The 12,857-nt window shown below is 47.6% G+C and overlaps 1 protein-coding gene across 1 annotated transcript in view; it reads left to right on the forward strand.

The window, feature by feature from the left end:
• Positions 1–1,861: 1,861 nt before the first annotated feature.
• The window catches only part of LOC129694926 (uncharacterized), a gene marked incomplete at its 5' end in the record, with an annotated part of 39,388 nt that continues 28,392 nt past the window's right edge, over positions 1,862–12,857 (forward strand). The window contains 3 exons of the mRNA XM_055631681.1: positions 1,862–1,961; positions 2,825–2,941; positions 5,170–5,264. Of these exons, the coding sequence (XP_055487656.1) occupies positions 1,862–1,961; positions 2,825–2,941; positions 5,170–5,264 (312 nt within the window). The remainder of the gene's footprint in view (positions 1,962–2,824; positions 2,942–5,169; positions 5,265–12,857) is intronic.

A 12,857-nucleotide genomic window follows, 5' to 3' on the forward strand; every position in this document is an offset into this window, starting at 1 on the left:
GAAAACGCCACACGTCAATACGTCGTCCCGCCGCGAATTTATTCGGTGACCTGATACGTCCATCAATGATGCCGGCAGTCGCACGGAAAAAAATCGCCAAGTGGGACAGGCCCTTGCCGCTATCTACACACACTAGGGGCAATTTACATTTACCAAGCCAAGGAACCTACAAACCTGTATGTCTTTGGAGTGTGGGAGGAAACTGACGATCTCAGAGAAAACCCACACGGTGACAGGGAGAACGTACAGACTCCGTACAGACAGCGCCCATACTCAGAATCAAACCCGGGTCTCTGGCGCTGTAAGCATTGTAAGGCAGCAACTCTACCGCTGCGCCACCGGGCCACACTAAATTGGTTCAGTACCCAAAGGTTTGAGGTCATTTAATTAGAATGTGTGGAACAGCATGGAAACAGGCCCTTTGGCCCAATTTGCCCACACAAACCAACATGTCCCAGCGACACTAGCCCCACCTGCCTGCATTTGGTCCATATCCCGATAACAATCAGCACGGGAGCACCTCAAGGCTGCGTGCTCAGCCCCCTGCTGTACTCACTCTATACTCATGACTGTGTAGCCGGTCATAGTGCGAACTCCATCATCAAGTTCGCCGACGAGACCACTGTGGTGGAACGTGTCACTGATGCGGACGAGTCAGAGTACAGAAGAGAGATCGAGCAACTGTCCATATGGTGTCAGCGCAATAACCTGGCCCTCAACACCAGCAAAACCAAGGAACTGATTGTGGACTTCGGAAGGGGTAGGATAGGGACCCACAGTCATGTTTATATCAATGGGTCGATGGTGGAAAGGGTCAAGAGCTTCAAATTCCTGGGCGTGCACATCTCTGAAGATCTTTCCTGGTCTCAGCACACTGATGCAATTATAAAGAAGGCACATCAGCGCCTCTACTTCCTGAGAAGATTACGGAGAGTCGGTTTGTCAAGGAGGACTCTCTCTAACTTCTACAGGTGCACAGTAGAGAGCATGCTGACCGGTTGCATCGTGGCTTGGTTCGGCAACTTGAGCGCCCTGGAGAGGAAAAGACTGCAGAAAGTTGTGACCACTGCCCAGTCCATCATCGGCTCTGACCTCCCCAACACCGAAGGAATCTATTGCAGTCGCTGCCTCAAAAAGGCTGCCAACATCATCAAGGACCCACACCATCCTGGCCACACACTCATCTCTCCGCTACCATCTGGTAGAAGGTACAGGAGCCTGAAATCTGCAACATCCAGGTTCAGGAACAGCTACTTCCCCACAGCCATCAGACTATTAAACACAACTTCAAACAAACTCTGAACAATAACAGCCTATTGCATTTTATCTGTTTATTTATTGTGTATATATATGGTCTATGGTATATAAACACAGTGAACTTGTATCTCATTGACAAGAATTTCATTGTCCTATCTGGGACACATGACAATAAAACTCACTTTTCCCTTTCTTGTCCCCACCCACCCCCGCCCCCGATCAGTCTGAAGAAGGGTTTCGGCCCGAAACGTTGCCTATTTCCTTCGCTCCATAGATGCTGCTGCACCCGCTGAGTTTCTCCAGCTTTTTTGTGTAACTGACAATAAAACTCTCTTGACTCGAGTCTTGACTTCCTCCAAACCTGTCCTACCCATGTACCTGTCTAACTGTTTCTTAAAAGTTGGGATAGTCCCAGCCTCAACTACCTCCTCTGGCAGCTTGTTCCATACACCCGCCACCCTTTGTGTGAAAAAGTTACAACCTCAGATTCCTATTAAATCTTTTCCCCTTCACCTTAAACCTGTGTCCTCTGGTCCTCGATTCCCCGGCTCGGGATGAGTCACTGTGCATCGATTGTTATTGATTGTTTTAAATTCTATTACAGAAGTGGCAGCTGTACATTGAAAGACAACCTCTGCGATTCTTTGATCGAGAACTGCTTCCCCATTTGGTCTTCGTTACAAAGCGATTAGCGGAGTTTGTAGGTACGGTACGTTTCACTTTCTCTGCATCATTGCATTCCACAGCTTTCCCATCGTGCATTCCACAGCTTTATCCCAGGAGTAGGCCATTCGGCCCTTCAAGCCAGCACCGCCATTAAATGTGATCATGGCTGATCATCCCCAATCAGTACCCAGTTCCTGCCTTCCCCCCATATCCCCTAACACCGCTATCTTTGACATCAAAACATAGAAAATAGGTGCAGGAGGAGGCCATTTGGCCCTTCAAGCCAGCACCGCCATTCATCGTGATCATGGCTGATCGTCCCCAATCAATAACCCGTGCCTGCCTTCTCCCCAGATCCCTTGATTCCACTAGTCCCTAGAGCTCTATCTAATTCTCTCTTAAATCCATCCAGTGATTTGGCTTCGATCGAGCTCTCTCTTGAAAGTGCCCCAAGTGTGTCCAAACCCTTAATAATACACAATAGACAATAGGTGCAGGAGTAGACCATTCGGCCCTTCGAGCCAGCGCCGCCATTCAATATGATCTTGGCTGATCATCCCCAATCAGTATCCTGTTCCTGCCTTCTCCCCATATCCCCTGACTCCGCTATTTTTAAGAGCCCTATCTAGCTCTCTCTTGAAAGCATCCAGAGAACCTGCCTCCACCGCGCACTAAGACAGAGAATTCCACAGACTCACCACTCTCTGTGTGGAAAAAGTGTTTCCTCGTCTCCGTTCTAAATGGCTTACCCCTTATTCTTAAACTGTGTGTGTGGCCCCTGGTTCTGGACTCCCCCAACATCGGGAACATGTTTCCTGCCTCTAGCGGGTCCAAACCCTTAATAATCTTATATGTTTCAGTAAGATTATACTCAAGGTGACAGGTTGTTGCTATATTTCAGGATGTTCCCCAACAGACTTGGTGCTGGTACCGAATGTCACAACGGCGATGAACACTATTGTAAGAAGTCAGGACCTGAAGGCAGGAGATACAGTGTTCATGCTCGGTGATACCTATGGTACGTACACTCAGTTTTCATGAAATTCAGATTGACATTCCACATCGGCCTTCATCAGTCAGAGTATTGAGTGTAGAAGTTGGGAGGTCGGTCATACTGCAGTTGTATAAGACGTTGGTGAGTATTTAGAGTATTGTGTTCGGATCTGGGCACCGTGTCACATGAAAGATATTTATCAAGTTGGAAAGGGTTGAGAGAAGATTTACGAGGATGTTGCCAGGACTAGAGGGTGTGAGCTGCAGGGAGAGGTTGAGTAGGCTGGGACTCTATTCCTTGGAGCGCAGGGAAAATCATGAGAGGAATAGATCGGGTAGACGCAAAGAGTATCTTGCCCAGAGTAGGGGAATCGAGGACCAGAGGACATAGGTTTAAGGTGAAGGGGAAAAGATTTAATAGGAATCTGAGGGGTAACTTTTTCACACAAAGGGTGGTGGGTGTATGGAACAAGCTGCCAGAGGAGGTAGTTGAGGCTGGGACTATCCCAACTTTTAAGAAACAGACAGGTACATGGATAGGACATGTTTGGAGGGATATGGACCAAACGCAGGCAGGTGGGACTAGTGTAGCTGGGACATGTTGGCCGGTGTGGGCAGGTTGGGCCGAAGGGCCTGTTTCCACACTGTATCACTCTGAGTCCATGACTCTAAACAAAATATTTGTATCGTTTATTGAATGCAAACTGTCTTGCTAGTTCGAATCTCCTGAGGGTTTTAATGGATAACTAGACTAAGTGGGGTGGCGGAACTGTCATATGAGGGAAGATTGAAAAGACTAGGCTCGTATTCAGTGGAGTTTAGAAGGATGAGGGGGAGGGATCTTATAGAAACATATACAATTATAAAAGGACTGGACAAGCTAGATGCAGGAAAAATGTTCCCTATGTTGGGCGAGTCCAGAATAAAGTCTTAAAAGGGGGGGTCATTTAAAACTGAGGTGAGAAAAAAACGTTTTCACGCAGAAAGTTGTGAATTTGTGGAATTCCCTGCCACAGAGGGCAGTGGAGGCCAAACCACTGGATGGATTTAAGAGAGAGTTAGATAGAGCTCTAGGGGCTAGTGGAGTCAAGGGATATGGGGAGAAGGCAGGCACGGGTTATTGATTGGGGAAGATCAGCCATGATCACAATGAATGGTGGTGCTGGCTCGAAGGGCCGAATGGCCTCCTCTTGCTCCTATTTTCTATGTTTATATGCTTCCCACACTGACCTTTCCCGAAAGGCCTGTTTGCACTCTGTACCTCTAAGGTTCATAGAATAAAGACTTCAAAATGTAACTGATTAACCAACATCGCAATGCAAACTAACAGCGAGTCGTGATTGTGTAAGAAAGAACCACAGATGCTGGTTAAAATCGAAGGTAGACAAAAGTGCTGGTGAAACTCAGCGGGTGAGGCAGCATCTCTTCGGTCTGAAGAAGGATCTCGACCCGATACGTTGCCTATTTCCTTCGCTCCATAGATGCTGCCTCGCCCGCTGAGTTTCACCAGCATTTTTGTCTCCTTCTGATTTTCCACCATCTGCAGTTCCTTCTTAAACATGGTGGAGAAACTCGGCGGGTGAGGCAGCATCTATGGAGTGAAGGAAATAGGCAACGTTTCGGGTCGAGACCCTTCTACAGACTGATGTCAGGGGTAGAATGGAGTCAGAGACAGTAATGCCCCTGTCCCACTTAGAAACCTGAACGGAAACCTCAGGAGACTTTGCGCCCCACCCAAGGTTTCCGTGCGGTTCCCGGAGGTTTTTGTCAGTTTCCCTACCTGTTTCCACTGCCTGCAACCTCCGGCAACCACCTGCAACCTCCGGCAACCACCTGCAACCTCCGACAACCGCCCGCAACCTCCGGGAACCGCACGGAAACCTTGGGTGGGGCGTAAAGTCTCCAGAGGTTTCCGTTCAGGTTTCCTAAGTGGGACAGGGGCATAAGACTGGTGGGGGAACTGGGAAGGGGGAGGGGATGGAGAGAGAGAGAGGGAAAGCAAGGGCTATCTGAAGTTGAGGAAGACCAGTCACTCTACACCTCCATCCCCCACCAGGAGGGTCTTAAAGCCCCCCGTTTCTTCCCCCGACCGCAGAAGCACCCGAAACGTCACCCATTCCTTCTCTCCAGTGATGCTGCCTCGCCCACTGAGTTACTACAGTGTCTTGTGAGTAATTGTTGGCCTGGCAAAGCAATCTGTGGCTCAATGATATATAATGGTGAATAATGAATTGAAACTTTCGGACGGCACAGGTGCTGTGAAGAAGCTTCTCCGACAGGTGTGTGAAGAACAAGGGGCCGTACTACAGGAGGAGTGTCTGGAGTATCCACTGACAGGGCCTGGACAGGTGTGGCTATCAGACAATAGACAATAGGTGCAGGAGTAGGCCATTCGGCCCTTCGAGCCAGCACCGCCATTCAATGTGATCATGGCTGATCAACCCCGTTCCTGCCTTCTCCCCATATCCCCTGACTCCGCTATCTTTAAGAGCCCTATCTAACTCTCTCTTGAAAGCATCCAGAGAACCGGCCTCCACCGCCCTCTGAGGCAGAGAATTCCACAGACTCACGACTCTCTGTGAGAAAAATTGTTTCCTCGTCTCCGTTCTAAATGGCTCACTCCTTATTCTTAAACTGTGTGGCCCCTGGTTCTGGACTTCCCCCCAACATCGGGAACATGTTTCCTGCCTCTACTGTGTCCAAATCCTTAATAATCTTATATGTTTCAATGAGATCCTCTCTCATCCTTCTAAACTCCAGAGTGTACAAGCCCAGCTGCTCTATTCTCTCAGCATATGACAGTCCCGCCATCCCGGGAATTAACCTTGTAAACCTACGCTGCACTCCCTCAATAGCAAGAATGTCCTTCCTCAAATTAGGCCTATTCCACCTGCTTTCACAATGTGTCCTGGACTTGCACCCTTCTCAATTCATTAGCCCACTTGCAGTCTTTTGTCTTTGTGGCTCTTTATAGATCAATTTGAGGCTTTGGTCGAGTTCAGTTTTGAGATACAGCACGGAAACAGGCCCTTCGGCCCATCGAGTCGGTACCAACCAGCACACTAACACTACCCTACACACACCAGGGACGATTTATACTTAAACCAAGTCAATTTGCCCGCCAATCTGTACGTCACTGGAGTGTAGGAGGAAGCCAAAGATCTCGAAGAAAGTCCACGACGCAACGGGGACCCCTAGTCAGGATCGAACCCGGGTCTCTGGCACTGCAAGCATTGTAATAGCCCTGTCCCACGGTACGAGTTCATTCCAAGAGCTCTCCCGAGTGAGTGAGCGGTCTAGTGAGTGAAGTGCCCTGTGAGAAAAGTGTGAGTCTTTGGCTCGAGAGTCTTCGGAGAGGAGGCTGAAGAGAGGAGACCACGCAATACGCTTGAGAGGTGCTGTCGCCGAGGGAGGACGGACGGAGCCGCGGCTCGAGAGACTAACAGAGACTAACAGAGGCAAAGAGGTTTGCCACGCACTGCAAGGGAGCAGTGGACCAGACAGGAAGAGCGGACGGAATTACCACTAGACAGCCAAACCAGTAGGTAATTTACGGCTGGGGTGAGTACTTTCCCATTTATAGGAGGTAGGATTATATAAATAAGGGGTGTATCAATACAGTAGGGGATTCTTAAATAGGACCAGTTAATTACTTATATAAGATGGGCGGTCAGGAGATGTGCCAATACTGCGAGATGTGGGAATTTGTCGACACCATTGATGTAGAAGATCCCTACAGCTGCAGTAAGTGTTTGAGGCTAGAGGAACTCCAGCTCCGCATTGATGAGCTGGAGACCCAACTTCATACGCTGCGGTACATCAGGGAGGGGGAGTATTACCTGGATGTTTTGTGCCAGGGGATGGTCACACCGACCAGTTTAACTAATTCAGTAGGCAGTGAGCAAGGAAAGGAAGGTGTGGCCATAAGCGAGGCAGGTAGGGGGAACCAGAAGGAGATGCGGCAGGAGCCACAGCCCTTGTCCCTGACGAGCATGACCGAGGCTCTTACTCAATGTAAGGACGGGATCAGGGGCTGTGGGAGGGATGAGCAACCTGACTGCAGCACCGTGGATCAGGAGGCCATTCAAGAGGGGGGAGTTAGAAGAAATGCCGTAGTGATAGGGGATAGTATTATTCGGGGGGTAGATAAGGTTCTCTGCGGCCAGCAGAACATGTCCCGAAGGCTGTGTTGCCTACCCGGTGCTAGGGTTAAGGATATCTCTGCGATGCTGGAGAGAAATTTGCAGAGGGAGGGGGAGGATCCAGTGGTCGTGGTCCATGTGGGGACCAATGACATAGGAAGGACGAGGAAGGAGGATCTGCTGAAGGAGTTTGAGCAGTTAGGGAATAAATTAAAAAGCAGAACCTCGAGGGTACTGATCTCCGGATTGCTACCTGAGCCACGGGCCAAATCGGCGAGGGTACGTAAAATTAAAAAGCTAAATGCGTGGCTCAAAGACTGGTGTGGGAATAATGGGTTTGGTTTCTTGGGCCACTGGCACCAGTACTGGGACAGGGGGGATCTGTTCTGTAAGGACGGACTTCACCTGAACGGTGCTGGGACTGGGGTCCTGGCAAATCATATAACTAGGGCAGTAGAGAGGTCTTTAAACTAAGTAGCGGGGGGGAGGTAACAAGGGGGGTAATAACGGCAGGGGTAGAGGAAATAGAGCAGGGTATCAGTGGGGAAGCGGAAAGTCAAAATGTGACAGGAGACAGAATGTGTGAAGATAAAGCTTTAGATGTAAAAGGGGCAAAAACGGAAAGGAAGGGTAGTAAAAATCATCTGAAAGTGCTTTATCTCAATGCACGGAGTATTCGTAATAAGATAAATGAATTAACGGTGCAATTAAGTATATATAGTTATGATATCGTGGCCATTACGGAGACATGGCTGCAAGGGGATCAGGACTGGGAGTTAAATATAGAGGGGTACTCGACAATTAGGAAAGATAGACAGGAAAGAAAGGGAGGAGGGGTGGCCCTTTTAATAAGGGAGGGAATAACGGCAATAGAGAGGAAGGATATTGCGTTGAAGGATCAGGATAGTGAAACAGCTTGGGTACAGATAGAGAATAATAAGGGGAAAAAAACACTAGTGGGTGTAATTTATAGACCTCCAAATAGCTGTGACGCTGTTAGTCAGAACATAAATCTGCAAATAGTTGACGCATGTAAAAAGGGAACTGCTGTAATCATGGGGGACTTCAATTTTCATATTAATTGGGCAAACCAAACTGGGCAGGGTAGACTAGAGGAAGAGTTTATAGAATGTATTAGAGACGGGTTCCTAGAACAGTATGTCACAGAACCGACAAGGGGGGAGGCAATCTTGGATCTGGTCCTGTGTAATGAAGCAGGATTAATTAAAAATGTCATAGTTAGGGACTCGTTGGGAACAAGTGACCACAATATGGTCGAATTCCATATTCAAATAGAAGGGGAGCAGGTGGAAACTCAGGCTAGGGTGCTTAGTCTAAATAAGGGGGATTATGAAGGTATGAGGACTGAGCTGATCAAAGTTGACTGGGATAGCAGACTCAAGAATAAGACGGTACATGAGCAGTGGTGTACGTTTAAGGGAATACTGTATAACCTTCAAGAAAAATTTATTCCTATGAAGAAAAAAAGGGGTAAGGGTAAGAACAGTCAGCCATGGCTCAGTAAAACTATAAAGGATAGTATTCGGCTGAAGGCAAGGGCATATAAGGTAGCCAGAGATAGTGGGAGGGTAGAGGATTGGGAAGCATTTAAAGGTCAGCAAAAAATAACTAAGAGATTAATTAAGACGGGGAAAATAGACTATGAAAGGAATTTAGCGAACAACATAAAAACTAATAGTAAGAGTTTTTATAGCTATATAAAAAGAAAAAGGGTGGCTAAGGTGAACGTTGGTCCATTGGAGGGTGAGACTGGAGAGTTGTTGGTGGGGAACATGGAAATGGCAAAGGCATTAAACGAGTATTTTGTATCAGTCTTCACCATAGAAGACACAAAAAATATTCCAACGCTGGATAAACGGGGGGCGGTAGGAATGGAGGAGCTAAATACTATTAAGATCACCAAGGAGGTGGTATTAGGGAAATTAATGAGACTGAAGGAGGATAAATCCCCTGGGCCTGATGGATTACATCCAAGGGTCTTGAGGGAGATAGCGGTGGGGATTGTGGATGCATTGGTGATAATTTTCCAAAACTCCCTGGAGGCAGGAACGGTCCCAGTGGATTGGAAAATGGCCAATGTAACACCTATATTTAAAAAAGGAAGTAAACAGAAGGCGGGTAACTATAGACCGGTTAGTCTAACATCGGTGGTGGGTAAAATGTTAGAGACAATTATTAAAGAAACACTAACGGGGCACTTGGATAAACATGACTTCATCGGACAGAACCAGCATGGTTTTGTGAAGGGGAAGTCCTGTTTAACGAATCTGCTCGAATTCTTTGAGGAAGTAACAACCCGGGTGGATAAAGGGGAACCGGTGGATGTGTGGACTTCCAAAAGGCTTTTGACAAGGTGCCACATAAGAGACTATTGCTAAAAATAAAAAATTATGGGATTGGGGGTAATATATTAGCATGGGTAGAGGATTGGCTAACAAATAGGAAGCAGAGAGTAGGGTTAAATGGTTCATAATCGGGATGGCAACCGGTAACTAGCGGGGTTCCGCAAGGGTCGGTGCTGGGGACCCCAGTTGTTCACAATTTTATATAAATGATTTGGAGGAGGGAACCAAGTGTAATATATCAAAATTTGCGGACGATACAAAAATGGGAGGAAAAGTAGGGGATGAGGAGGATAGGAAGAGTCTGCAAAAGGATATAGATAAGCTAGGTGAGTGGGCAACAACTTGGCAGATGAAATTTAATACTAATAAATGTGAAGTCATTCACTTTGGGAAAAAAAATGATAGGGCAAGTTATTTTCTAAATGAGGAGGAGCTGCGTTGTAATGCAACGCAAAGGGATCTAGGGGTATTAGTACATGAATCACTGAAAGTTAGTATGCAGGTGCAGCAAGCAATTAGGAAGGCCAATGGAGTTTTGGCCTTTATTGCTAGGGGGATTGAGTATAAAAACACGGAGGTCTTGCTGCAGCTGTACACAGTATTAGTGAGACCACATTTGGAATACTGTGTACAGTTCTGGGGTCCATACTTAAGAAAGGATGTACTAGCCCTGGAGCCAGTGCAGCGAAGGTTTACAAGATTAATTCCTGCAATGAGGGGATTGACATATGAGGAAAGGTTAAGTAGGCTGGAACTCTACTCTTTGGAGTTTAGAAGAATGAGAGGCGATCTCATTGAAACATATAAGATCGTGAGGGGCCTTGATCGGGTGGATGCACCGAGGATGTTCCCAATGATCGGGGAAACTAGAACTAGGGGACATAGTTGCAGAATAAGGGGGGGCTCTTTTAAAACTGAGATGAGGAAGAACTTCTTCACCCAGAGGGTGGTTAATTTATGGAATTCACTGCCCCAGGGAGCAGTGGAAGCAGAAACTTTAAATATATTTAAGACTAAAATAGATGGTTTTTTAGCTGCCAAGGGGATAAGGGGCTACGGGGAGAGGGCAGGGATATGGACCTAGGTATGGTTAGTATAGTAAGACCTGAGTGATCTCCTGGACAAGTGTCGATCGCCTGGATTGGGGTCGGAGAGGAATTTCCCGGTTTTTTTTTTCCCGAATTGGACCTGGGTTTTTATCCGGTTTTTTGCCTCCCCCAGGAGATCACGAGGTTCTTGGGGTGGAGAGGGGTGATAGCGGTATAAAGGGGAGGGTAGTGTCTTGTGTTCTGTGTCTTGTGTCTACTGTTTGTCGTAAGTGTGTCTGTTTAGTGTTCAGCCATGAGCGAATGGCGGTGCGGGCTCGATGGACCTGGTGGTCTGCTCTCGCACCTACTTTCTATGTTTCTATGTTTCTATGTAAAAATAATCAAACTCATGGTAAGCACGGAGAATGAACGTAGCGGGTACGTCGGAGCTCGGGGACGTCTCTTAGTGCTAACGGCAGGTACTCGGGAAGACTCGCTAACGGCAGGTAAGCACGGGAAGACTCGTGAAGATTTTTCAACACGTTGAAAAATGTCCACGAGAGCCCCGAGTACCGACGAGTGGCCATTACCGTAAATCTCCGAGTTCGAATCAGGGCCAAACTCGGGAGAACTCTTGGAATGAACTCGTACAGTGGGACAGGGATGTAAGGCAGCAACAAGTGGCACTCAGTTTGGTTTGTCTGTATCTCTTAATGTAACAAAATCATCTTTAACGTAACAAACCATCCAAGGACTCTTGTCTAGGGAGGAGCTGCAGATGCTGGTGTACATTGGAAACAGACACAAAAAGCTGGAGTAACATCAGCGGGTCAGGCACCCTCTTTGGAGAAAAGGAATAGGTGATGTTTCGGGTCAAGACCCTTCTTCAGAATGAGTGTCAGGGGAGTGGGAACAAGATATGTAGACTGAGGTATTTAGGACAAATGAATAAAAGATATGCAGAAAGCAATGATCAGTAAGGACTTGTACACTCTGGAGTTTAGAAGGATGAGAGGGAATCTCATTGAAACATATAAGAACCAGGGGCCACAGTTTAAGAATAAGGAGTAAGCCATTATTGTATTGTAACAGGTGTAATTCTCAACCTCAGAGGGCGGTGGAGGCCGGTTCACTGGATACTTTCAAGAGAGAGCTAGATAGGGCTCTTAAAGATAGCTGAGTCAGGTGATATGGGGAGAAGGGGTACTGATTGGGGATGATCAGCCATGATCACATTGAATGGCGGTGCTGGCTCGAAGGGCCGAATGGCCTCCTCCTGCACCTATTGTCTATGATCACATTGAAAGGCGGTGCTGGCTCGAAGGGCTGAATGGCCTACTCCTGCACCTGTTGTCTATTGCCTATTGTCTGTTGCAAGGGGTACTTGAAGTTGCAAGGGTTACTTGAAGTTAGAGAAATCAATATTCATACCGCTGGGTTGTAAGCTGCCCAAAACTCTTGGCAGCAGAAGAACAATATGCCACATATATATATTTGGTGACCAAGGGGTTGGTTGAAGAAGTGTTTCCATCCAGAGAATTTTGGAATAGGGATCCCGATTCCAAAATTTCTCCGGAAACATTCTAAGATATTAGTTCCTAATATCTGCCTGTGGCTGATATAGAGTAATAGAGTGATACATCATGGAAACAGGCCCTTCAGCCTAACTTGCCCACATGTCCCATCTTGCCAACATGCCCAGGTGGGGCAGCGGTAGATTGTTGCCTTGCAGCGCTTGCAACGCCAGAGACCCGGGTTCGATCCCGGCTCCGGGCGCTGTCTGTACAGAGTTTGTACCTTCTCCCCGTGACCTGCGTGGGTTTTCTCCGAGATCTTCGGTTTCCTCCCACACTCCAAAGATGTACAGGTTTGTAGGTTAATTGGCTTGGCAACACCCTGGTAAATCTTCTCTGAACCTTTCCAAGAGGGATTACCCTGAATATTCCTCTCATGATATTGTACAAGATCAACTTGCATTTGATTTACAGTCAATAGTAGTGACCAGGGACATCCCTTTTCTAAAGGTACCTCCTTTTAATCTGACTTCTCCAATTTCAGTTGGTCCCTGCTTTCTCCCTCCTTCCCCTTCCCAGCTCTCCCACAGCCCACTGTCTCTGCCTCTTCCTTTCTTTTTCCCTCCTCCCCCCCCCCCCCCCCCCCCTCAGTCTGAAGCGGGGTCTCGACCCAAAACGTCGCCTATTCCTTTGCTCCATACAAACCTACCGACTCCCATAGCTAGCAGTCTGAAGAAGGGTTTTGGCCCGAAACGTCGCCTATTTCCTTCGCTCCATGGATGCTGCTGCACCCACTGAGTTTCTCCAGCATTTTTGTGTACCTTTGGACTCCCATAGCTATCTGGACTACACTTCTTCCCACCCTGCTTCCTGTAAAGACTCTACTCCCCT

This window comes from Leucoraja erinacea, unplaced genomic scaffold, assembly GCF_028641065.1.
Source record: "Leucoraja erinacea ecotype New England unplaced genomic scaffold, Leri_hhj_1 Leri_864S, whole genome shotgun sequence".
In the NCBI taxonomy this organism is placed as follows: Eukaryota; Metazoa; Chordata; class Chondrichthyes; order Rajiformes; family Rajidae; genus Leucoraja; species Leucoraja erinaceus.